Raw genomic sequence first — 24,104 nt, 5'->3', positions numbered from 1 at the left:
GCTTAATTTTAAAAAGACAATCGATCTTGTCCACAAAATATTTGTTACCTAGTTAATAAAGCCTTCAACGAAGGGAAAAAAAATTCCAACCAGTTTGAAAATACATTTCCTAAAGCATCTTACAACACTTACTCATGTAATTATGGTTTAATTATTTGGAATGAAAAGTAAAAAACTCACACTATATGCCTATTTGAGATAGACTCAAATTAAACATGAAATCAACCCTTTGAGACATAGGGGGAAAATTACTTTAAGTTTCATATGGTAAAAAAATTTGTCCCTGATTGATCTACTTGGAAAAACAGCCAACAACACATAATACATCAGAGGTTTATGGCAAAATACTAATAATAAAACCTTCCTCTAAATCCCTAAGTATTTTTCTATGAACAATAACTTTAATCACTGATCACTTTTACCTTTTAATGAAAAAACCAAGAGTCTTGGTTATTATAAATTTAAGATTTTAGGGTATCCAAAGTGAATTATCATTATCAATTGTGAGATTTAAGAGTATTGTATTTTAAACCCACATATGCCCTGAATACTTTCTCCTCATAGTTGAGAAGCTACAGTCAGGGTAATGATGGAAGAACAAACACACTAAACATTCCACCAACTCTGCAATGGAAATATACCATTCTAGAAGAACCCCAAATTAAGGAAAGCTCTAGCCAGAATAATGAGGATCTCAACTGTATTGCAGAACTCCCCCACAGTAGCCCAAACTTACAGAGAGGATAAAGGAGTTGGAAGAGGCAGTAACATCTGCTTAATAAAAAAATAAATTCAAACCAAGTTTCATTTTGTGTGGAGAATCATGACTTTTCCTTGTATAAATCAAACTGAAATTGAGTAGTCCTGAAATTATGTGTGTGTGTATATATGTGTGTCTGCCTACCACACATGGACTGTCATCTAGTATTTTATAAAGATGACACCGCAGTGCAGCAAAAAAAAGGTGATCTTCTCAATAAACGGCCCTAGAATAAGCAGATATCCATAATGAATTTAAGAATTCCTTACACTTAAGTTGATCCCAACTTCATACCAAACATAGCAATTCTACATTGTACTTGCGTTGCAAATGCAGCCTACATCTAAAGGTACAAGGAAAAGCTTTTAGAAGAAAACGAGAATTTTTTCATGACTTTGTGGGTGAAAAAAGATTTCTTAAATAGAACATAAAAAGTGCTAACCATAAATTTTTAAATTGATAAATTGAGCAAAATTAACAACTTTTGTTCATCAGAAGACACAAGGGAAAAGGAAAGCCAGAGTGAAAAAGAAATTTGCAATACCTATATCTGGCAAAAGACTCACAGTTAAATATTTAAGAACTCCAAATCAATCAATAAGAAACAGGAACAGGACTCAATAGAAATACAGACAAAGGACTTGATCAACAATTTCACAAGAGTATATCTAAATAGTCAATAAACATAAAAAAATGCTTTCAACAGCACTAGTCACCAAGGAAGTGCAAATGAAAAACCACAATTTAATATATCATACCCACTAGAAGGACTAAAACCTAAAAAAGATACTACCAAATGTTGATAAAGATGTGGAAGAATCAAATTCTAATATACTGCTAGCAATAAATTAGCATAACCAACAACTTTGAAAAACCCTATGAGAGTTGATTACACACATACCATACCACCTAGCAATCCAATCTTAGTTATATACCCTCATGGAAATATATACATACATTTACCAAAAGACATGGATAAGAATATTCATAGCTATTCTATTTGTAAATGTCCCCAAGGGGAAACCACTCAAGAACCCAACAGATATGTAAATGATGAAATAGTCATACAATGGGAAACTATAAGAATGCATACTACCAATAGAACATGGATAAATCTCACAAACATAATGTTGAACCAAAAAGATATTGCAGGATTCAATAACAAAGTTAAAAGGAGGCAAATTTATGATATTAAATGATATTATGATATTAAATTTATGATATTAAACTCAAGATAGTAACTGTTTTGCTGGCTGACCAGTACGGGCTAGAAATAGGGGGCTGATGAGGTTCTGGAAATGTTCCAATTCTTGATCAAGACAATGGTTACAAAAATGTGTGCAGTCCTATGAAGATTCATCAAACTGCATTCTTTTTTTTTATAATAATAATTTTTTTTATTATGTTAGTCACCATACAGTACATCCCTGGTTTTTGATGTAAAGTTCGATGATTCATTAGTTGCGTATAACACCCAGCATTCTTATGATTTGCATACTTTTATGTAATAATATTTACTTCAATAAAAATACCAAAAATATACAGACAATCACAGATTTGGGAGAGGTAGATTAGAGAAAGAAGAATATGAAAAAAAAATAAGGTGTTTGGCTTCCCCAAATATATAGCACAGATTGTTCTCCTTAAAGTTGCCAAACCAAATAAAATATAAATTAGGTACTAACCATGAAACCAGGTAGTACTGGCTGAGTAAATTTTGTCTTAAAGGAATACAACAACTGCTTTGAGCTTGCATCATAGAAAGAGAGCTGACCTAAAAGAAAAAAAAAAAAAGCACCTTATTATACAAAAACATTTAATTAAATCTAACATATCATCATGGGTAAAAATAATAATACATATTTTGGTACATTTTTTGGTTACAAACTATAAGGACTAAACTCAGAAATTCTCACTTGAAAATCAAGTGAGATTAAGAAAAAGCCCAGGGGCGCCTGGGTAGTGCAGTCGTTAAAGCGTCTGCCTTCGGCTCAGGGCGTGATCCCGGCGTACCGGGATCGAGTCCCACATCGGGCTCCTCCGCTATGAGCCTGCTTCTTCCTCTCCCACTCCCCCTGCTGTGTTCCCTCTCTCACTGGCTGTCTCTCTGTCACATAAATAAATAAAATCTTTAAAAAAAAAAAAAAAAAAGAAAAAAAAAAAAGAAAAAGCCCAAATCTAGTTTTCTTTCCTGATTTTCAGGATCTCCATAGTGCATCCATAATCTGGCACTATGCTACTTAGTCAACAATTTTTTTTATCATTATTTAACAAATGGTTTCCTTAACTAAGTAAAAACCAGGCTATTTCTTCCTCATTTTTACTATAACCAGTCTCTCTACCCAAATCCTATTATCATTTAAGGCTTACTTACAAGAAAACCTTGTCTTCTTTTTTTTTTTTTTTAAAGATTTTATTTATTTATTTGACAGAGATAGAGACAGCCAGCGAGAGAGGGAACACAAGCAGGGGGAGTGGGAGAGGAAGAAGCAGGCTCCCAGCAGAGGATCCTGATGTGGGGCTTGATCCCATAACGCCAGGATCACGCCCTGAGCGTGAAGGCAGACGCTTAACTGCTGTGTCACCCAGGCCCCCCCCCAGAAAACTTTGTCTTCTAAACACTTGAAGCCGTACTCATTTCAGCCTCTGAAATCATAATGATCACTGCTTCAGCTTTGTTAATGTTTAAAATACCTTCACAGTCTGTCTTTCAACATGATCATGCGACTAAAATAACTGTCTTTCTGACCACCTAACTGTCCAACCTGATGGACTCCTTACATCTGTTACCACTTCTTGAAATTCCTGTCCCATGACTTCTCTGTCTCCTTTTCTCCCATTCTGAATGTAGATGCTTTTCCAGGTTCTGTTTCTCCCCACAATGTTCCCTTAATGACTCAGCTGCTACCAAACAGAGAAGAGAAACTAATATTTACGTCTACCATTAAAGCACTGGGTTCTTTACATACAGTACCTCAAAATATTAAGCAACCTATGCATGGTCACAAAGTTAGTAAACAGCAGAGCAGTATAACATGTAATTGTTCTGTGCAATCTTCAGGAGCCACTCTGTGGTGCTGTGTCTAACATCAAGCTTCAGCTCTGCTTCTCTTCTGAGTTCTAACACTGAATTTCTAAGTATTAGCCAGCCATGCCACATGGTTGTCCTGTTGGCATCTCATCTTTCCCCAGGACTATGTTCCCCATGCTGCAGATGACATACCATACTCTTGCCCACACTGACTGGAATCTCAGTCATCTTCAACTCTTCTTTGTTCACCCTTCAATCTATATTTAGCTCTTGGGTCCTATGAATTCTACTTCTCAGAACCATCAAATCCATTCCTCCTGATTCCCCACTGCTCAGGCCCTTATTACTACTAATCACTCAACAAACACTTATTAAGTGCTTACCATGTAAAAGCACTTGCCAGGCAATAAGGATATAATACCTAACAAGATAAACATGGTCCTGCCTACGCTGCTTAAAGACTGACTCCTGAAAAGTCTTACCCTAGATCTGAATCTCTTCCACATTTAACTACTTACTCTCCAATATTTTTAAAATTAGATTATCATATGACTATAGTTTTCTAAAATGCACAGAAACCCCCTTCCCTCAACTACTATAAAAAAGACGAGCCTATTATTATTTTTCAAGGCCCTCAGAACCAGATTCCATCCTAATTCACAACTCCTTCCTATACCCTACGCTCTGGGCTAGCAATTAGACTTCTCACTAGTATCTCTGAGGAACCACAAAGTATGAGAAAAAGACAGAAGTTGTTAAGCAAAAGCTATCTTGAGAGTTGAAAAAGAAAAAAAAGTGTATCAATAATAACATGTATCCTGGGGAAAAATTTATCTGATTCAAAGTGAGTAAGTAAAAAAGAATGCAGCAAAACTAACATGTCATCACTAAAATTAAATCAAGCCAAAGTTAACTTTTTTCTTTTGAGTAACTAGGTAGAAGGCTCAGCAAATTATTTGGACACAATGGTACTTAAAATGGTAAAATTGGGTTTCATTAGCTTAAAGTGTCAACTTGGAGAGAAGTATCTAGGGAATTACTTTTGTTCCCTAGTTAATAGTTTCATCTTCAAAATTTTTATAGGAGTGCCTGGAAGGCTCAGTCGTTAAACATCTGACTCTTGAATTCGGCTCAGGTCATGATCTCAGGGTTATGACATTGAACCCTGTGTCAGGATCCATGCTTTTTAGATGATCTGAACAAAAGTTTTCAAAAAGCTTGGCCAAATCTATTAAGATGAAACCATAAGAGACTCTTAACTATAGAGAACAAACTGAGGGTTGATGGATGGGAGGTAGGCGGGGCAATGGGCTAAATCAGTGACGGCCATGAAGGAGGGCACTTGTGATGAGCACTGGGTGTTATATGTAAGTGATGAATCCCTAAATTCTACTCCTGAAACCAGTATCACACTATATGTTAACTACGTAGAATTAAAATAAAAATTTGAAACAAAAGAGAAAAAGAAACTTAAGGACAAATGTAATATTCTTCATTTGAGTTTAAACAACAAAAACAACTCTAAACTGCCTAATATATGGGGGGAAAAGGCAATTTGACAGAACTCCATGAAAAAAGATCTAACAGATTGGGTGGCTACAAGGAGACCACCAGTGCTATTAAGTCCTATTACTAGAAACTGTGCTGCCAAATCACATGTCCTGTGATGGTCAGAAGTTGCATGATCTACTTTCAGAACCAAGCTTTAAGAAATATTTTGACACAGTATATAACCACAGCAGCTTATAAATATTTGGAAAAATTAAGCTGTAAGGAGAACAGCTATGGTGCAGAGACTGTAGTCTGGAAAAAGAGCAAGAGAAGCAATGTTAATAGTTTTTAAACAAATAAATATTGTCATGTAAATGTGGATTAGGGAACATAATTCTGTGTTTTTCCAGATGACAAAATTTGACAGCAGTCTCAGAAGTTATTAAGAAACAAAGTGAGTCAATTTAAGAAAAACCTATTACTGAGTACTATCCAACAGTGAAATAAGCTGCCTTCTAAGACAATAAGCTCCACATTAGAAAGTTCTTCAAGCATAGGAGTGACAACTACCTACAGAGATTAACTGTAAGAAGGATTTTATACCATATGACGGATGGATTGGGCAATCTCTAAGGTCCATTCCAACTTAAAAAATCTGACTCCACCACTCTTTACAGGTAATAAAATAAGGGCAGGAAGGAATTAAAATGGACAGAAAAAATTTTAATGCTTCAGACTAAAATTAAGAAAATCATTCCTTCAGATTTATTAAGCATATTATAGTGCTCACTTCAGCAGCACATATACTAAAATATTACAGATGAGTGCTTTTGTAACGCCTCAGGGCAAACATCACACACCTTCCAGTCAATTCTATAGCTGAAATTATGTTTGTGATCAAATCCTAGTAGGTCAAAACACTCTGACCACCATATTAATGGAAATCATATGTAGACAATTACCAATGAAAAGTACTAAAATATAAGCAACTATGACAAAACGACTTTTGAGAAAATCAGTAAACTTACCCCCATCAAAATCACAAAATACACCTATTCTCTCAGGAACAGCAACATCCAAGGCTTTGACTTTATTATTATGCTTTGCTGCAAATGTGTTCTGTAGCCAGTTGTTGACATGGATACACCAACTAGTGTTTGTCTTTCCTAACTGGTCAAATTTCCCCAAAGTCTTGTATGCTACTCCCACACTGTAGGATTTACAATCCTTCTGGGCCTTGACCTCCCAATAATGTTGTCCACTTTCAATAGCAGTGTCTCCTGCAAAAGATCAGAAAGGTAAATTTGGCTCTTTTTCCTTATGAGTCACATAGGTTTTTACCTCTCATCCCATAAAATAGCACAAAAAATCTGATTCAGAAAAATAACATTAACACACAAACGCTAACTACAGAGTATCTGCCATAACTTTACTTGTATATTTACTACTAATTTTTCTGATTTACAAAAGGCTTTAGAACTTTTCTTCCTTACTATCTCCTCAAAGATATGCATATACACAGAGCACTACGTAAAATGAAGCAATCAATGATTAGACAATGTGAAACCTGCCAAAAGTAATCAGGCTTCAAGAGGGAGAAACTCTGGCAAATATTCATTCAGTACACAGGCCACTCCAGCTCTAAGTGAGTGAAAGACCGTGATGTCTTTAACATTAACTGACATAAAGAAGACTATGTTTATCCTACCCAGCACTGTGTATGATTCCCCAGTAAAACGATCTCTGCTGCCTCTTACTGCTGGTGGCCTGGAGCCTATGGATGTCCGTTTGGGTGATGGTGTGCCACTTCTATATAGACAGGAAAAAAAGAAAAAAAAATATTCTATGTTATAAATATTTTACAAACTGAAATTACAAATCATGAAACTTTGAAAAGATATTTAATTATGTTGCACAAATAACACCATTTAATTTTAACTGAATTATTATCAGAGTTGCCAAGTATAAACACTGAAATGTAAGAAGTCATTAACACAAAGCAGGCTGAACACTAATATCATGCAGACTGAACAAAGAACACACAGTTGGTATAAGAAACAATGCCAAAATGAGACAAGATAAAAAGGAAAACAAAAGAACCAAAAGGAAGAAAAGAACTCAAGAAACGTAATGGATTATAGAGTTTACATTTCTTGCAGTTAAATTTAAATTTTTAAATGGCAAAAATATGATTATAATGAAAACTAAATAACCTTTTCATAAACAACAGGTGTTTTTTGTTCTGGATCTTTTCTTCTTAAAAAGAAGAAATTGGAAATGCCCAAATTCATGCACAGGATAATATAAAATATTATAAAGCATTTCTCCTTCTAAAATGGACAAGATTCAACCTGATCTCCCCTTATATCAAATTATATGATATGATAAACAGGACAGTATTAGGCTTTTCACTAAATCTCAAAAACACAAAATAAATCAAAACCTAAAGATGCTTTAAAAATAATATTTCAATTATATTGCATCACAGCATTTAAAAAAAAATTGTAACTTACCAGTAGTAAAGAAATAAAGGGAAAAGCATGGAGAAAAGACAAACAAACGTAACTATTAAGAGTGGCAGTTTAAATTTCAGAGAAAAGTTACATAAGGAGGACTCTTCCATTGCAGCATTCTAGATTTCCAACCCTAAGAACATTTTTGCAAGCAGTACAACAGCTGTTACTGTCCTAGGTCAAACATGATCCCTCCCACCTCTTCCCTTTAACAATACCTTTGCAGCTTGCCTGTGTATATTAAGGCTCTTTGTTTACCTGCACTCTAAATTGTTTTTTTTTAGTTTCTGAAATGATCTCTTTGCCACCAATTCATCTTGTTCACTGTTAGGAGATAAACCTAAGTCTGACACACTTACTTTAAAAATGTCAAGTACTTCCTTACTGCCTACAAACAACTTAGCTTAGCATTTCAGGTTCTTCTGGATTTGGTCCCAATCTGCTTTTGTAGCCTTCTCACCCCCAGAGAGCACTATTCAGCTAAATGTAGCAGCTAAAGTGTTCCTTAAATTCAGGCAACCTGCTTCAGTGCCTTTTCTCTTGTTTCTCCCTCTCTCAATCCAAGTCCAAATGGCATGCATTCCTCTACTTTCTTGAGAACCAGCCTAAATATATTTCACTAACAAAGATCTTCCAGATCTTACCAGGCTAAATAACTCTTCTGAGGAACCCAGCTCCAGGCCAAAATCCCATGTGTAGCCTTTCGAGCCCAACCATAGACAATTATAAAAGGCTTTTAGTGACAGGCCTAGGAGGGCGGCTGCCTTTCCCATACCAGACTTGGTACACAGCTAGTTCACCAGTTTCTGAAGGGAGATGCAATCCACCCCCACCCCAACCCAGTGCTCAAATGCATATCTGCATTCCTAGCTTAAGCATCTTTATTCAGAGACCCCCTTATGAGACGTTTGCAGCTGCCTCTGTATAGACCTCCATACAGTGGGCAGGGGTGAGATGTGTAGTCTGAAGACACTCTCTCCACTCCATCTCAATACCTTCCACTTCTAACCTTTCTTCTCCCTTCTTGGCCTCAGGTCCATAAAACAACAGGAAAAGCATTCTGTTTGGGGCTCTCTTGGCAGTAAGATGATCCTCCAGATAACCACCACTTGCAATCTGCTTTGATTTACCTGACCCTCACCCGGCGCCAGTCTGTTGGGGAAAACGGAACACTGAGGAGAGCTAGCACCCTTTCCTCTGAGGCCTCTTGTTTATACTATCACGTAAGTGAATGAAGGCTTGATTGTTACTTTTAGTTTGGCTCAATGTCCTAACTGACCACCTTAAACTTGGCAGTTCAAGACATCTTTCTTCCTCAAAATCCTTTACTCATGCTTACCATTACATGTAATCTCTATCTTGTGTTATTATTTGATTATAGATATGTATCTCATACACACATAAGCTAGGGCAAACTTCTTAAAGGCAAGAGGGCTGTTTATCCCTATAAGCCCCACCACAACCAGCTAACACCTTACACTGAACAAATATTTATGGAAAGAATAAATGTATATAACATTCCATGAGTACCCTACACATAAAATACCCTTAAAAAGGAAAGGAGAAAGAGAAATAATATGATCTGAACTGCTAAATATAAGCAGTCTAAAAATCTCCAAGTGACCAAATGAAACTGCATATACTCTATTAATTCCAGCAACATTTTATAATTTATAATATGCTAGCCCTGAAGTCATTTTCACTAATAATAAGCAGATAAACTAGTAAAAAAGAAAATAATTTTGAAAAGGGAATACATTCTGGTTTCTGGTAAAGATATGTGGTATCTTCAAATTAGCACGTTATTAATCATGCAATTTGATTGATTCTGAGCACTTAGTAATTTCAGTAATGACATTTATTTTTCATCCTTGATGCTTTTGAAACTGCATGATTACTACACAATATAGAACACTTCAAACCTGCCTCGTGTCAAATACAAGTAAAAACAGAGCTGTAATGTTAGATATACTGAATACAGCACAAGAAAGATGTCAGGTATAAGTAAATGCAGAAAAAAATCAGATAAGGGAAAATAACAAGAAAGACTTTAAAGCAGAGCTTATTGTTTTGTTACCATATACAATATAATCCAAACAGTATGCAGCATACTATAATGCTGTAAATTCAAAACATAAGCTACCAATACAGACGGTCTACACAGAGCAGTATTTTAGCTTATGAAAGCGCTGCAATGGCTTCTGCTTATTGGTTAAAAGAAAAATTAAAGTTATTCAGCCAAGCTAGATATACTAAGCCCTAGAACCAGACAGACATAGATCATCACCTTGTATGTTTCTTCAGTGAAGTAACATGGACACTGTTAGATAAAAATAGGCAACTGTTAAGAGACTGCTTTACAACTTAAATTTAACAGCTTATAATAAAATTAGATCAAAAGCCTACTGAGAAAAAATTTTTTTTGATTCACTGTTTTAATCATAGTGATATTACTTTATTTCAGTTTAAGCAAAATTTTCCTCTGTTAAAAAAGAAAGAAGCTCCCATACTTTGGAGACTGTCTAACTAGTAAGTCTGACAACAACAAAGGTCCTAAGACTTCCTCTTTGGTTCATAAGCTTGCTGATCAGAGGCAAGACAATGGGACTGTACATGTAAGACAGGTTCTCTCTTAAGCAATTCAAGTTGCTATAGATATAACCTTAAAGAAATGGAATGCTGAAATAAAATGTGTAAAAAGAGGATTAGGAAAGAAAAAGTAATGAAAAATGTTATAACAAATTCAAGTATTGGTAACAGTTTATAGTATTGGTGTCGTTAACCTATCACAAATCATACTGAGGTATAGAGTAAGAATTTCATAAGTCATTGTCAAGTAAGAAACAATGTACAAGCATGTGTCCACATAACAGACATAATGAACTGGCTTACCTGCCCTTATTCTCTTTCCCCTTCATTTTATTTTCTTGACCTTTTCCTCCAGTAGGATCCCACTCTACACAGGTATCTTCAACTCTCAAGTTCAAATGGGATGACGAGTTATCCAAACTGAAGTTTAGTGCTGTCCAAAAAAATATTTCACTTTTTAAAAAACATAGAACATATCCACATTCTAAAGCACAACTATCATCACATTATTTTCCTACTTAATTTATTCAACACTGTAGATAAATAATAAAGTTCAAATTCCTAATGCTAGCATTTATAGTCCCCAAAGATAAGTCTGTAATTAACTAACTCCTACTTTATTTCCCATAATTGTTCTTACATACCCTGTAACTCCAACCAAATACGATGTACATGCATGGCCTCTAGTGTTTCTGCTACTCCTTCTGCTGGAATCTCCATCAGCACATAATAATCTCAACTTTCTGTTATTAGAATATTAGTTGATTATCAGTTGATTGCTAAGACTAAATAGGAAGAGGAGCTGATAGACTTGAGGATGCGGAAAAAGTGATGTGGTATAAAAAATTACACAGCCTGGTACACACACACATTTTCTCTGAGGCTCTAATACTTAATGGTTTCATATTTAAACTCTCAGAAGTTTTGAATTAAAAAGCACAGAGAAACAGGCTATCATAGCAGAAGCAAGGAAACTGGCCAGCTGATAGAGCTAGAGATGACTTAGATTGCAAAGACATGGGGAAAGGACTATTTACATGAAAACAAATCAAAAAACACAAACCAACGTCACAGGAATAAAAGGCACAGCATAGGGCATATAGTCAGTGGTACTGGAATAGCACTGTATGGTGACAGATGGTAGCTATGCTTGCAGTGAGCACAGCACAACTACAGAGAAGTTGAATCACTATGTTGTACACTTGAAACTAATGTAATGTGCCAAATTCTAAAAAATAATTTTAAAAAATGTAACAAAACTATGCTTTTCAAATTACTTGGTATTTTGGGGGAACTATCTACCTTACTCACAAGACTTACTCAGAACTGCTAGCTTAGGAAATCAATGTAACAAGGTATTACCTTCTCTCTTTGGAAACTGAAGGTAAATCATTAAAATGTAAATCATTAAAATGCAGAATTCCTCATGTTCTCAAATGTAATTTCTAGAATCTCTGCTTTAAGCAAGGTATCATCTACTACACAGTTATCAACGATTATAATCTGCTTCTGTTATTTCTATTCTCCTTCAAAATTTCAAATTTCTGATAATTACTCATTCAAGTGATATTCCTTTAAAACTCCATCTCACTTAAGGATATTACTCCATTTAGCCAAAGCTTCAATGTATCTATGAAGTATGCATCATCAAACAACAAAATATTCGTATACAGAGCCTAATGTTTACCTAGTAAATTAAAAAATTTTTCCTTCACTATTCCGTAAAGAGCACTTTTTTTTTTTTAAAGATTTATTTATTTATATGTCAGAGAGAGAGAGAGCACAAGCAGGGGGAGCAGCAGGCAGAGGGAGAAGCAGACTCCCTGCTGAGCAAGGAGCCTGATATGGGACTTGATCCCAGGACCCTGGGATCATGACCTGAGTCAAAGGCAGATGTTTAACCGACTGAGCCACCCAGGAGTCCCAAGAGCACTATAATTTCAACTATGCAACTGACCATTGTTCATTGTCTTTACTTATAAAATAACTTACTGCTTCTAGGAAATATCATACTAAACAAGTAAGTTATTAGCTTTTAAAAATTTGCATGTAGGGGCGCCTGGGTGGCACAGTCGTTAAGTGTCTGCCTTTGGCTCAGGGCGTGATCCCGGCATTACGGGATCAAGCCCCACATCAGGCTCCTCCGCTATGAGCCTACTTCTTCCTCTCCCACTCCCCCTGCTTGTGTTCCCTCTCTCACTGGCTTTCTCTGTCTCTGTCAAATAAATAAATAAATAAAATCTTTAAAAAAAATTTGCATGTAAACAGAAAGGAACTTACAGAAAGAAAATATTTTTTTTAAAAAATGACAAAAAAAATTCCTTAATAAGGAGGTTACTAAATAGGCACTTAATAGTTACTTCATAAGTAGGTTACTAAAAAATCAGGACTGAGCAAATTTGAGACCCTGCACTATCAAGAATGGACTGCCTTAAGAAAACAGGGTTGGGGCACCTGGCTGGTTCAGTCAGAAGAACATGCAACTCTTGATCTCGGGGTGGGGAGTTCAAGCCCCACACTGGGTGTAGAGATTACCAAAAAACATAAAATACCTTAAAAAAAAACAACAGGGTTTATTAACCCCGATATTAGCTATTAGGTAATACATGTAAGGGTATCTACATTCTGGAGAGAAAGAAAAAGTAAATATAACTCTAAGGTGCCATCAATTCTTAGCTGCTTGTTAAAATCCTAAGGCTTTAAAAAAAAAAATAGGGGCGCCTGGGTGGCTCAGTTGTTGGGCATCTGCCTTTGGCTCAGGGCGTGATCCCGGCATTATGGGATCAAGCCCCACATCGGGCTCCTCCGCTGGGAGGCTGCTTCTTCCTCTCCCACTCCCCCTGCTTGTGTTCCCTCTTTCTCTGGTTGTCTCTCTGTCAAACAAACAAACAAATAAATAAATAAATAAATCTTAAAAAAAAAATAAAGGCAGGAAAAAAATCCTAAGGCTGTTCCCTAATGTTTAATATTATGGAGCAGGGTGGAGTCATGAGTGGCAAGACAAGATATCACCTCCAAGCCAACTGAGACTAGACTTACTAAATACCACAGCATGCAGACAGAAAGGCACAGGCTTCAACCCCAGGGGTATAATCTTTCATTCTCTCCCTTTTTTTGTTTTGTTTTGGACACTATCCCCTTTTTGGGACAACTAAGTCACTGAGCCTCACTAAGCTAACAGGAATATGGTGTAGTGAAAAGAAGAAAAAGGACTGGTCTCAAAAGTGAGGACTCAAACATCAGTCCTATCTCTCATATTGTCTCTATAATAGAGCTAGGTATTAGTTTCTGAATCTTTAAAGTCTCTGAAAACAAAGTACCAAAAAATTGAGGCACCATTATGTTTCATGTGTTTGTATTGGTGGCTGCTTTCTTGGTACTCTATATCATAGCCACTATCATTTGAAACTGGAGAGTAATTTGTGATTAATATCATATCATTTACCTTTACAAGGAAGTAAGGGATAAAATACTTTAAAATTCTATACATAAGAACTTTGATTACTTATCACATATGACAGTTCCAATGTCAAGAAATAGTGCTACGTACACTGGAGACAGAAATGAAAAATATTCACTGTTTCCCACATTGAACACCATATAAAAGGCAGGATATGAAATTTTGGTAGGCTTCCACTATTTAATTTCCATCTCTCTCCCTTTCCCTCCAGTTCTTTGTTCCATACATTTATTTCTAAAGTTGGTCAAAAAGTGCTATAGCAAGCCAAAAAAATTAGTAAACAATTGTTCAACGTGTCATTTTTTTTTTTTTTTAAATCTAGACTTTTCCTCTGGAGCTCTTACCCTCCTTAGTAACCACTCCAGTGGTATGGAATAACCTTAGAAAAGCTGTGACCTATAGCCATTTAAGGGACAAATTTTATTCTGGGTCTCCCTGAAAGTCAGAATCAATGTTCAGTAGCTCAGGGTTGAGTTTCAGTCTATCCTCACCCCAAGGGGTTTACCTCACAGTGAGAACTTTTTTTTTTTTTTTTTTTTAATAATCCCAACACAACAAACTGCTGGGATTTATTTTTTTTAAGGATTGTATTTATTTATTTATTTATTTATTTGAAAGAGCGAGAATGAGCAGAGGGAGGAGCAGAGGGAGAGGGAGAAGCAGGCTCCCCGCTGAGCAGGGAGCCCCATGTGTGGCTCAATCCCAGAACCCTGGGATCATGATCTGAGCTGAAGGCAGACAATTAACCACCCAGGCTCCCCTCACAGTGAGAACTCTTGAAAGGATTAAAATCAACTTAGTCTTTCTCTACAAACACTAAGACCGATGAAACGGTACTTCCCCATTATTGAGCAATAATCTATTCCCTGAGTAATCTGTGGGCAAATCTCATTGATGCCTATGTATTTATACTAGATTGCAATTTATAAACTAACATCCACTAGAGACTATAAGGCCATCATTTCAGTCTATTTTACCCATCTGAACACCATTAGTTCATAAAAGATGAACTAATGAAAACCAATTTTGTAATCCTAATTTCTCTAACTTAAAATTCTTACTGCTGGGAATTCCAAGTATGTGTATGCATGTGCCCATGCACTGGGGAAGAAGTGCTACCATACATGAAATGCGTCCTGTCGCAGTCTTGAATTTCAGATGTTAAGCTGTATAAATATCTATGATCTTACCTTTGGTCTCTAGAGTCACTGGATCAGAATACTCTCCAGCTACAGCTTTGTTACAAGCTCGTACTCTGAAATTCATATACTTTGAATCAAACTTCAAGCCTGAAAAAATGAAAATGGTTTTCAGATATGAAAAATAAAGGGATCTACTCCAAATGTATGAGTATGAACCGTCATACAGACACTTTTCCTCCTTGGAACTATCTCTTTACTCCAGGAGAGTGCATGTTTATGTTAAAACGATGATAATGCCTCAAATAAGAGGAATCATGATTTATCTATTGCTTTCTTCAAAACAAATAAATTATATACAGTTTATCAATGTGGATTTTTTTTTAAGCCTAGTGATAAAAAGGTACTCTCAAGCCTTGTTAAAAGTAATGTTTTATTCAAGGAGAAATGCTACTGGAAAGAAGACATCCTAAAGAATTTTTATATTTATGAAACATTGTCTTTTTATGTGAAAATGAATTTAAAGAGAAAGTAAAGCATAGGAATTAATAGTAAACTCTGAAGTTAGTCAAGTCTAGATTAAAATCTCAATCCATTGCGTGCCTGGCTGGCTCAATCAGTACAGCATGCAACTCTGGTTCTCAGAATTGTAAGTTTGAGCCCCACGATGAATGTAGAGATTACTTAAAAAAAAATAAAATAAAATCTTTAAAAGTCCAGTCCAAAAATTACTAGCTATGGGACCGTCAACAACTTGACAGAGTCAATTTTTGTATCTGCAAAACAGAAATGATAAAACCAACTTTGTAATTGTAAAAATTAAATGAGATGTATTGTGTAATACACTTCAGCCCAACTCCTGACAAACAGTAAGTGCTCAATAATGGTAATGTTACTGCTCATGCATAACAAGTGTTGAACAACTCTGGAAACATCTGGCCATTTCAAATACCCAAAATCCCCTAAATGTGGAAATACCTTTTGTGTGTGTGTGCATAAATACCTTTTTAAAGACTTTTAAAAGGCTAACACAAATTTCTAATACCAAGTCACAGCTCTGTAAATATTACTGTGAAGCTAATCATAAAAAGGTAAAAGCAACAGTATTCACAGTACCACTGAAATTTAGGGTAGTACGTACACCTAGAAAACTGACAGCTTTTTTGTTAGAAAATCAAGGTTAAAATTAAATGTTATTCTGAAATATTATTTCCAGAACACCTTCATGTTTGTTTTACATATACTGTTTTACCAGATTACAAATATCCAGAAGTAATTAAAATGAAAGTTTTCCTGATATTTTAAGAGAAACTTACTTCTATAATGAATTATAGAGAAAGTCAGCTTGGCTAAAGAAACTTAATCTTTTAAAGTAACTCAAAATATTTTTCACAATTACATTTACTTTCTGAGAATGAGATTCATGAAATGCAGTCCTTTTACCTGATAGTGTATACTCAGTACCCTTAATATTATCAATTATTTCCCAACATCGCTCATCCTTTACACGTGGAAGTCCATCAAAATTAGTTTTCCGATGTTCCAGTATAAAATGATCAATCTTATTATCTTCTTCTGGCATTCTCCAAGCTACTGTTACAGAATTGTCAGCCACCAAACACTCTACTGGATCTATCTCTGGAGCTTTAGGGACTGAAGAAAAAAAAGGTTCATTTCTCATTTATTATAGTACTCATCCAATATTTATGTTTGTCATTCAAACTGCTTTTTTCATGTTGCTTTTCAGTGGTGCAACTGAATAAGGCTAAGAGAAAGGATAAGCTAATAAATGTGAGATAACTATTTTTCAAAGTTCCATTTAAAAATTCATATTTGAAAGTCTTTTTTTATAGACTTATTCAAAGGTTATGAAAATCCTAGTTGGCAAAAAGCAATTCAAACATGCCAAAGATACAGAATCAAGAATAACTTATTTCTCAACACATACTTCTTAATCTGCTACTTCAAACAGCTGTAGACTATAGATTAAATCAATAATGACAAAATAGAAAAGTCTGCTTTGAATCAATGATTAAAGTAATGTAAGATATTTTCAATGTATTTTTAAAATCTTATTTATAGGGGCGCTTGGGTGGCAAAGCGGTTAAGCATCTGCCTTTGGCTCAGGGCGTGATCCCGGCGTTATGCGATCGAGCCCCACATCAGGCTCCTCCGCTATGAGCCTGCTTCTTCCTCTCCCACTCCCCCTGCTTGTGTTCCCTCTCTCGCTAGCTGTCTCTATCTCTGTCGAATAAATAAATAAAATCTTTTAAAAAAAATAATAAAAATAAAAAAATAAAATCTTATTTATAAAATAATTGTAATTTATCATCACTAAAAAAAAATGAACCCCCCAAAAACACTTCAGGATTTTTAGATGTTTCTGCAAAGAGTTCTATGATTCATTAAAATAAACCAGGGTAAATGAGCCATAATTAACATGTATGAACAGTAATTCATTTCTTTTCCATAGAAGAGATTTTCCATAGCTCCTCAACATCAACAGGTGTTCCATGTGCAAAACAAGAGACTTAACTGAAGAACATGATCCTCCAGTGATATACATGTGTCTAAAATGTATGAAACTACAAATATTGTATTTAAGCATTCTGTCACTAAAAAGAGTTTTAAAAGACTTACTCCAAGTATACAAGGCTGGTTCAACATTCTAAATCAATTAATGTAATTGATCACATTAGAAGAAAAATCGTATGACCATATCAACAGAGAAAAAAATATTTGACAAAATTAACACCCACTCATGACAAAAACTCAGCAAACTAGAATACAGGAGAACTTTACTTGATGAAGAACACTTGCAAAAAACCTAGTTAACACCATAATGCTGAGAAACTAGATACTTTTCTTCTAAGGCAAGTCTCCTTTCACCACTCCTATTCAACACTGTACTAGAAGTTCTAGCTAAATGCAATAAGATGAGAAAAGGAAGTAAAAGGTATACAGATTAGGAAGGAAGAAATAAAACCTTCTTTGTTCACTGATGGCATCAATGTCAATGTAGTATATCTGAAGAATCAAGAAAAAAAATTCCTGGAACTAACAAGCCATTATAGCAAGGCTGCAGGAACAAGGGATGTACAGGCAGAGTAGAGGGGAATTTTAGAGCAGTGAAACTATTCTGTATGATAATGTCATGGTGGATATGGGACATTATACATTTGTCAAAATCCAAAGAACTGTATAACACAAAAAATGAACCCTAATGTAAACTATGAGCTTCAGTTAATAATAATGTAATTGGGGGCGCCTGGGTGGCACAGCGGTTAAGCGTCTGCCTTCGGCTCAGGGCGTGATCCCGGCGTTGTGGGATTGAGCCCCACATCAGGCTCCTCTGCCATGAGCCTGCTTCTTCCTCTCCCACTCCCCCTGCTTGTGTTCCCTCTCTCGTTGGCTGTCTCTATCTCTGTCAAATAAATAAATAAAATCTTTAAAAAATAATAATTAAAAAAAAATAATGTAATTGGTTCATCAATTGTAACAAATGTACCACACTAATGATAGGGTAAATTGTATTTAGGGGAGGAAGGGGATACATGATAAGTCTCCGTGTAATCTACTCAATTTTCCATAAACCTAAACTTGTTCTAAAAAACAAAGTATTAATTTTTAAAAAGATTTATTTAATTTAGAGAGAGAGAGAGAGCACAAGCAAGAGAGAGAGTGTGTGTGCACACGCGCAGTGGGGAGGAGCAGAGATAATCTCAAGCAGACTCCACATCCAGTGCAGAGCCCGATGTGGGGCTCGATCTCAGGACCCTGAAATCATGACCTGAGCCAAAATCAAGAATTGAGGCACCCCACAAAGTATTAATTTTTAAAAACTATGACAACAAAGGAATTATATACAAAAGCTAAAATGCAAAGCAATGTGGAACTTAACAAATAACAAAGTAAACCAATTATTTTACATCTTAGATAAAATAATCAAGACCAAGATGAGTCCTCGGGGAGCCTGGGTGGCTCAGTCAGTTAAGTGTCTGACTCTTAATTTCAGCCCTGGTTTTGATCTCAGAGGCATGAGTTCAAGCCCTGTAGCCTAGCATCAGGCTCCACCAAGCTCTTTAAAAAAAAAAAAGAAAGAAAAAGACCACGATGAAAAGAATTTGATGTAAATTTTACATCTTCAAGCCTAACAAATAAGAAAAGGAGGAAGGGAGAAAAATGGGACAACTGATCTCCATTAACTATAGTCTCCAAATTTCAACTCTTGTATGTGTGTGATTGTACAATAAATATTTAGAATCTGATATACATTATTAGTAAGACAAAAGACAACCAAATAAATATTTATCATTTGTCATTACTGTTAATTTCCTTCATCTGTTTTGTAGGGTTCTTGTCCCTATAACAAATAAAAGATGCTAATCTCTATTATTGAAACATAAGCAATACAGACTACTATTCATTGTCAAGAGAATAAACCACAGGCATTTATGAATTTAATACGCTCTGCACTGCCTACACGTGAGGCCTATGGCATGTAGCAATTTCATAATTTTGCTGAGTCAAAAACCTGTACTTAGGGGCGCCTGGGTGGCTCAGTCGTTAAGCGTCTGTCTTCAGCTCTGGGAGTGATCCCAGAGTCCTAGGATCAAGCCCCACATCGGGCTCCCCCGCTGGGAGCCTGCTTCTTCCTCTCCCACTCCCCCTGCCTGTGTTCCCTCTCTCTCTGGCTGTGTCTCTCCCAGTCAAACAAATAAATAAAATCTTCAAAAAAAACCAAAAAAACAAACAACAACAACAAAAAAACCCTGTACTTAGAGTTCCAAGACGCTGATAGAAAGCAAGAATCGTTTAATTTGTAAGCAGGCCCAGCAACACCCCACTATCTACATCTTAATTCAGCTCCCATTCCAGTAAGAATGTACTGGCAAGTAGATACTTCTTTCTTGTGAATAATGGCCCCCAAAAGAGAACAAACTGCTAAAAGTGGCAACTAAGGTAAAAATGAAAAAAAAAAAATCCAAGAAAGAAGAGTGGTACATCAAATTAAGGTTTACTTGGATCTAAAATGTGGAAAGTTCACCCAAGATTCTATACAGAATTAAGAGAAGCATTCATCACATGAGGGAGAGAACTTCAGGGGAAGATGAAAGGTGGTACACTTATAACATAAAATATTACTTAGGAATGCAGAACTCTCTTTGAAAATGAGAATGGAAAGTAATTCACAGCAATTTCCATAAAGTAACATTTAACCGGCAATAGTGTGGAAATTGGTTCAAGAATTGACATTCTCCGCATGTGAATGTGAAAGGACAAATGGCATCAACATTGCCACAGGCATGTTTCTCTTCTCGGCTGTAGAAGCTCAGAGAGGAGAAGGATATAAATTCTTAAGTTTCAATGTATAAAAAATAGCTTAGGGTAGAAGAAAATGACTGTAGTTATTATCACCCATCGTCATCACTTCCATTTTCAGACTCAAGTAAGTCTACAATTCATATTACTATACATAATACAGTGTAGGGTTGATTTTTGTGGTGTTTATGGAATGGGTTACTAAAGGATGAAGGTATTCGTTTTTCTAAATTAATCTGACTCCATCTTATGGGAAATTCTTATGCTACAGCAGAGTAAAAAATTAGTGATATGAATTCATCTTTCATAAATTTTAACAACCTACTATATTTTTCCTTTCAGACGAAACTCCTCCACAAAAGGATTTCTTATTTTTTATTATATCTCATTGCTTTAGACTGTCTTAACAGTTTGCCAAAAGAGGACATCCTACCTGTGCATGCACTCTACTTGACTATATAGTAAAGATGGCCTTGGTCTGTCAAGCCATCACAGAAAACCCAAGAGAAAGAAAGTAATGGTGAGAAGATTGCCTTTTAATACTTTTTTTCAAAAAATCAAAATAATAATACTCATGTGTACATTCACAATCCACCACTCCTGACTCTCCTTCTGAATTTAGAAGTAGTGTGAATTACAATATAATAGTAATTCTGAAAGGCCAATTTACAGGTAGATATCCACTGACAAGTATACCTTCTTCCTCTAGTCTACACCTATGGTGCCTTCTCTCATCTTTTCCTTCTATGAACTCCTCTAGAACTTCTGACCTGTACCACACAAGTTAATACTTCACTTATACGACCCTTATTAATAAGTTCCATTATAGTTTCATGACTACTAACCTGTCTTTACAACCATATTTTAAAGTCCCTGACCAAATATTCAGAGAGATCAACATTCTCTATTCAAAAACAGCTAACCTCCAAAAATTAAAGCCAGTTCTAACTAGAATCTGTAAGTAAAAAGCACCTGTAAATAAGTAAAAAAGTATCTGATCCCTCAAATCACTATGTCTTAGCTAAAAAGAGAATACCAACAAAAGGTACTTAGTTGGCTCTCTCACACATGTGGAAAATAATTTGGGACACAATTTCAAATGGTTTTGGCTACTGGAATATCCTATTAATACTCTAATAAACCAATGTTAACATATTATTACTGGAAATAAAAGTCCATCTGAGCCAACAACCACAACTATACTGGTAATGACAGCAGCTGATATGTTGCTGAGTGTTAAGTATGTGCCAGGTACTATTTTCAAGTGATTTAGAGGTTTCAATTCATTTAATCATTATACAAACCCATGAAGAAGAACATCACATTTTAAAGATGAAGAAAATGAAACAAAGTTAAATAATTTGTTCAAGGTTCACAGCAAGTAAATGGCAGTCAGGATTCAAGTCCAAGTCCGGTCCCAGAACCCACTGTTAACCATCATGATATATATTGCTTCTCTCTGCCAAACTAACAATAAAAGATATCCCTTTAATTGGATTCTCAAAATGGAATTTTTACTATCAGTAAAATAATTCTCTAAAAATAAAGACTAGCAAATTTAATTATTCCTTAGCTAAATGAAGAAAACAACCTACACTATACTTCTTAATATTTATTTTTTTTTTTTAAAGATTTTATTTATTTATTTGACAGAGATAGAGACAGCCAGCGAGAGAGGGAACACAAGCAGGGGGAGTGGGAGAGGAAGAAGCAGGCTCACAGCAGAGGAGCCTGATGTGGGGCTCGATCCCAGAATGCCGGGATCACGCCCTGAGCCGAAGGCAGACACTTAACCGCTGTGCCACCCAGGTGCCCCTATACTTCTTAATATTTATATTTCAAAGTTCATTACAAAAAAACACTTTACATGTAATATATGTACATACTTACCTGGCAAAAACTTCAAAGTTTGCAGCATCTGTCTTTCCTGAGAAAAATCCACCATTAAATGAGTCATGTTGTCACTGACCTTTGGTTTCAACGAAAGGCGAAAGGCTGAAGCCATTGTTACTCTACGGTAAACATAAATATACTTTTAAAAAAATAAAAGAATGGGGGAGTATACCATATTTAATTTATAAAGGAGAAGATAGAAGTTATTTCACTTTAGTGATTTCAGAAACGATAACAAAGGTAACAAAGCTAAAAAGAAATTTGTTCTCAGAGTCTTTTGAAAATTAATTTAAAAACTGTAAAATGTTTTTAAATTTAGGTATTTAACATAACTTTAAGCAACTTTCCTCCAGGCAGTTTTATAAAATTACACACAAAAATATCACAAGAGAAAATATCCCATATAAATCATCATTTGAACAGACCCAACAGGTATCTGAACCTCTGTACACTCAATCTCACTGACTTCCTGATGCCAACCTCACTCCTTCTCATATGCCAAATAATGAACTGTACATTCTCCTTACTAGTCACAACTACTCGATGTATCCTTAATTTAAGAGTAAAAGTACACTGACCACCTATTGTACAGCCTGGTGCTAAAGACAGGGAGGGCACGGATGAGAAAGGAGAGATGTGTAATCACAATTTTGAATACCATGCTAGTAGGTATCGACATCAGCTATATGGAAGGATATAAGGAGAAACAGCCTTGTGAAACCATATGCCATGGAAATAATAGTTCCACAAATATTAACAGATGAATGTGGTATAAAAAACAACAAAAGAAAAAAAAAAACAATAAAAGAAAGAAGCCATACCAGACCTCATTTTACCCAAAGTATGGGGGCACTGTTCTGTCAATTAAAACTGGAGATTAAAGGAAATTCTCATATTCTAGTAATTTGTCATTTTATCTCAAATTTCAATTTTTCATATCACAGTAAATTTCCACAAATATCACAAAGTAACTTCCTTATTATCTTTGGTCAAAGAATGATACAAAAGTACTACCAGTGGATGTTGTCCTGCTAGCACACAACTTGGGAGAAGCAGTAAATAGAGCTGAGGAACAAAAGGAATACCAGGCCTAGTCATTCAGATCTGCCAAATCTACCCAGGGATATGTGGTATGAAAGACATCAAACTCGTTGCTGTATTCAGTTATTTTGGGATACAAAATGTCAAACTGTTGTTGTATTCAGTTATTTTACTTCACTTTAAAAGTAGGAAAGTAATCACTTTATTAATAACAATGAGTCAACAACAGTTGATCTATTGATCAAGAAGAACGTGCTACAGTGAAATACAACTTATGGGGAAGTGAACTCACTGAAAGCCAAGAATAAATCTGAATATTTCACACACATTACTTTAAGCTGTTAGTTCTTAATAATTAAATTTCAGATTATATCAATAAGAAGTTAGGAACAAAGGCTAAGTCTTACTTTGTTCTTTAAAGCCCCAAGTATCTTTTGATTTGAAGACTTCTGAAAGAGCTATATTCAGAAAGGTGCTTAGTAAATGACCACCGAATCAATGAATGGGTTTGAACCTACTTGGATGCTTCTAAACCTATTTAAATATTTGTTGAGAACTGTTGAAAAAAATATCTTTTGGTGTTTTAGGGAATTTAAATCTGAAACTTTATCTACAAAACTTGATTTTAATCACTATGGCCTCAAAGAAAAAGAATGTCCTCCAAAAGTGCATTATAAAGGTCTATCAAAACCTAAAAACCAAGAATAATGACCTTTATTTTCTAGTCAATAAAAATTTCAGTCTCCATAAATCAACTTAGATGAACAACGCTATAATCTTTCAAAAGAGTGAATTTTTTATTTTTAAACTGAATACATTTAGATAATTGTGCCTGTAAGCCCAAATCAACCTAAAATCCAGATAA

The 24,104-nt window shown here is 35.4% G+C and overlaps 1 protein-coding gene across 1 annotated transcript in view; it reads right to left on the bottom strand.

Annotated features, from left to right (window-relative positions):
• Positions 1–24,104, bottom strand: part of FSD1L (fibronectin type III and SPRY domain containing 1 like) — a 62,704-nt gene that overhangs the window by 5,446 nt on the left and 33,154 nt on the right. The window contains exons 6-12 of the mRNA XM_040631678.1: positions 22,196–22,317; positions 16,427–16,636; positions 15,035–15,133; positions 10,688–10,817; positions 6,991–7,091; positions 6,311–6,562; positions 2,446–2,534 (exon numbers count right to left, since the gene is read on the bottom strand). Of these exons, the coding sequence (XP_040487612.1) occupies positions 2,446–2,534; positions 6,311–6,562; positions 6,991–7,091; positions 10,688–10,817; positions 15,035–15,133; positions 16,427–16,636; positions 22,196–22,317 (1,003 nt within the window). The remainder of the gene's footprint in view (positions 1–2,445; positions 2,535–6,310; positions 6,563–6,990; positions 7,092–10,687; positions 10,818–15,034; positions 15,134–16,426; positions 16,637–22,195; positions 22,318–24,104) is intronic.

Source organism: Ursus maritimus, unplaced genomic scaffold (genome assembly GCF_017311325.1).
Source record: "Ursus maritimus isolate PB19 unplaced genomic scaffold, ASM1731132v1 scaffold_17, whole genome shotgun sequence".
Classification (NCBI taxonomy): Eukaryota; Metazoa; Chordata; class Mammalia; order Carnivora; family Ursidae; genus Ursus; species Ursus maritimus.
The sequence above is the reverse complement of the archived record's forward strand: the minus strand, read 5'-3'. Positions and strand labels throughout refer to the sequence as shown.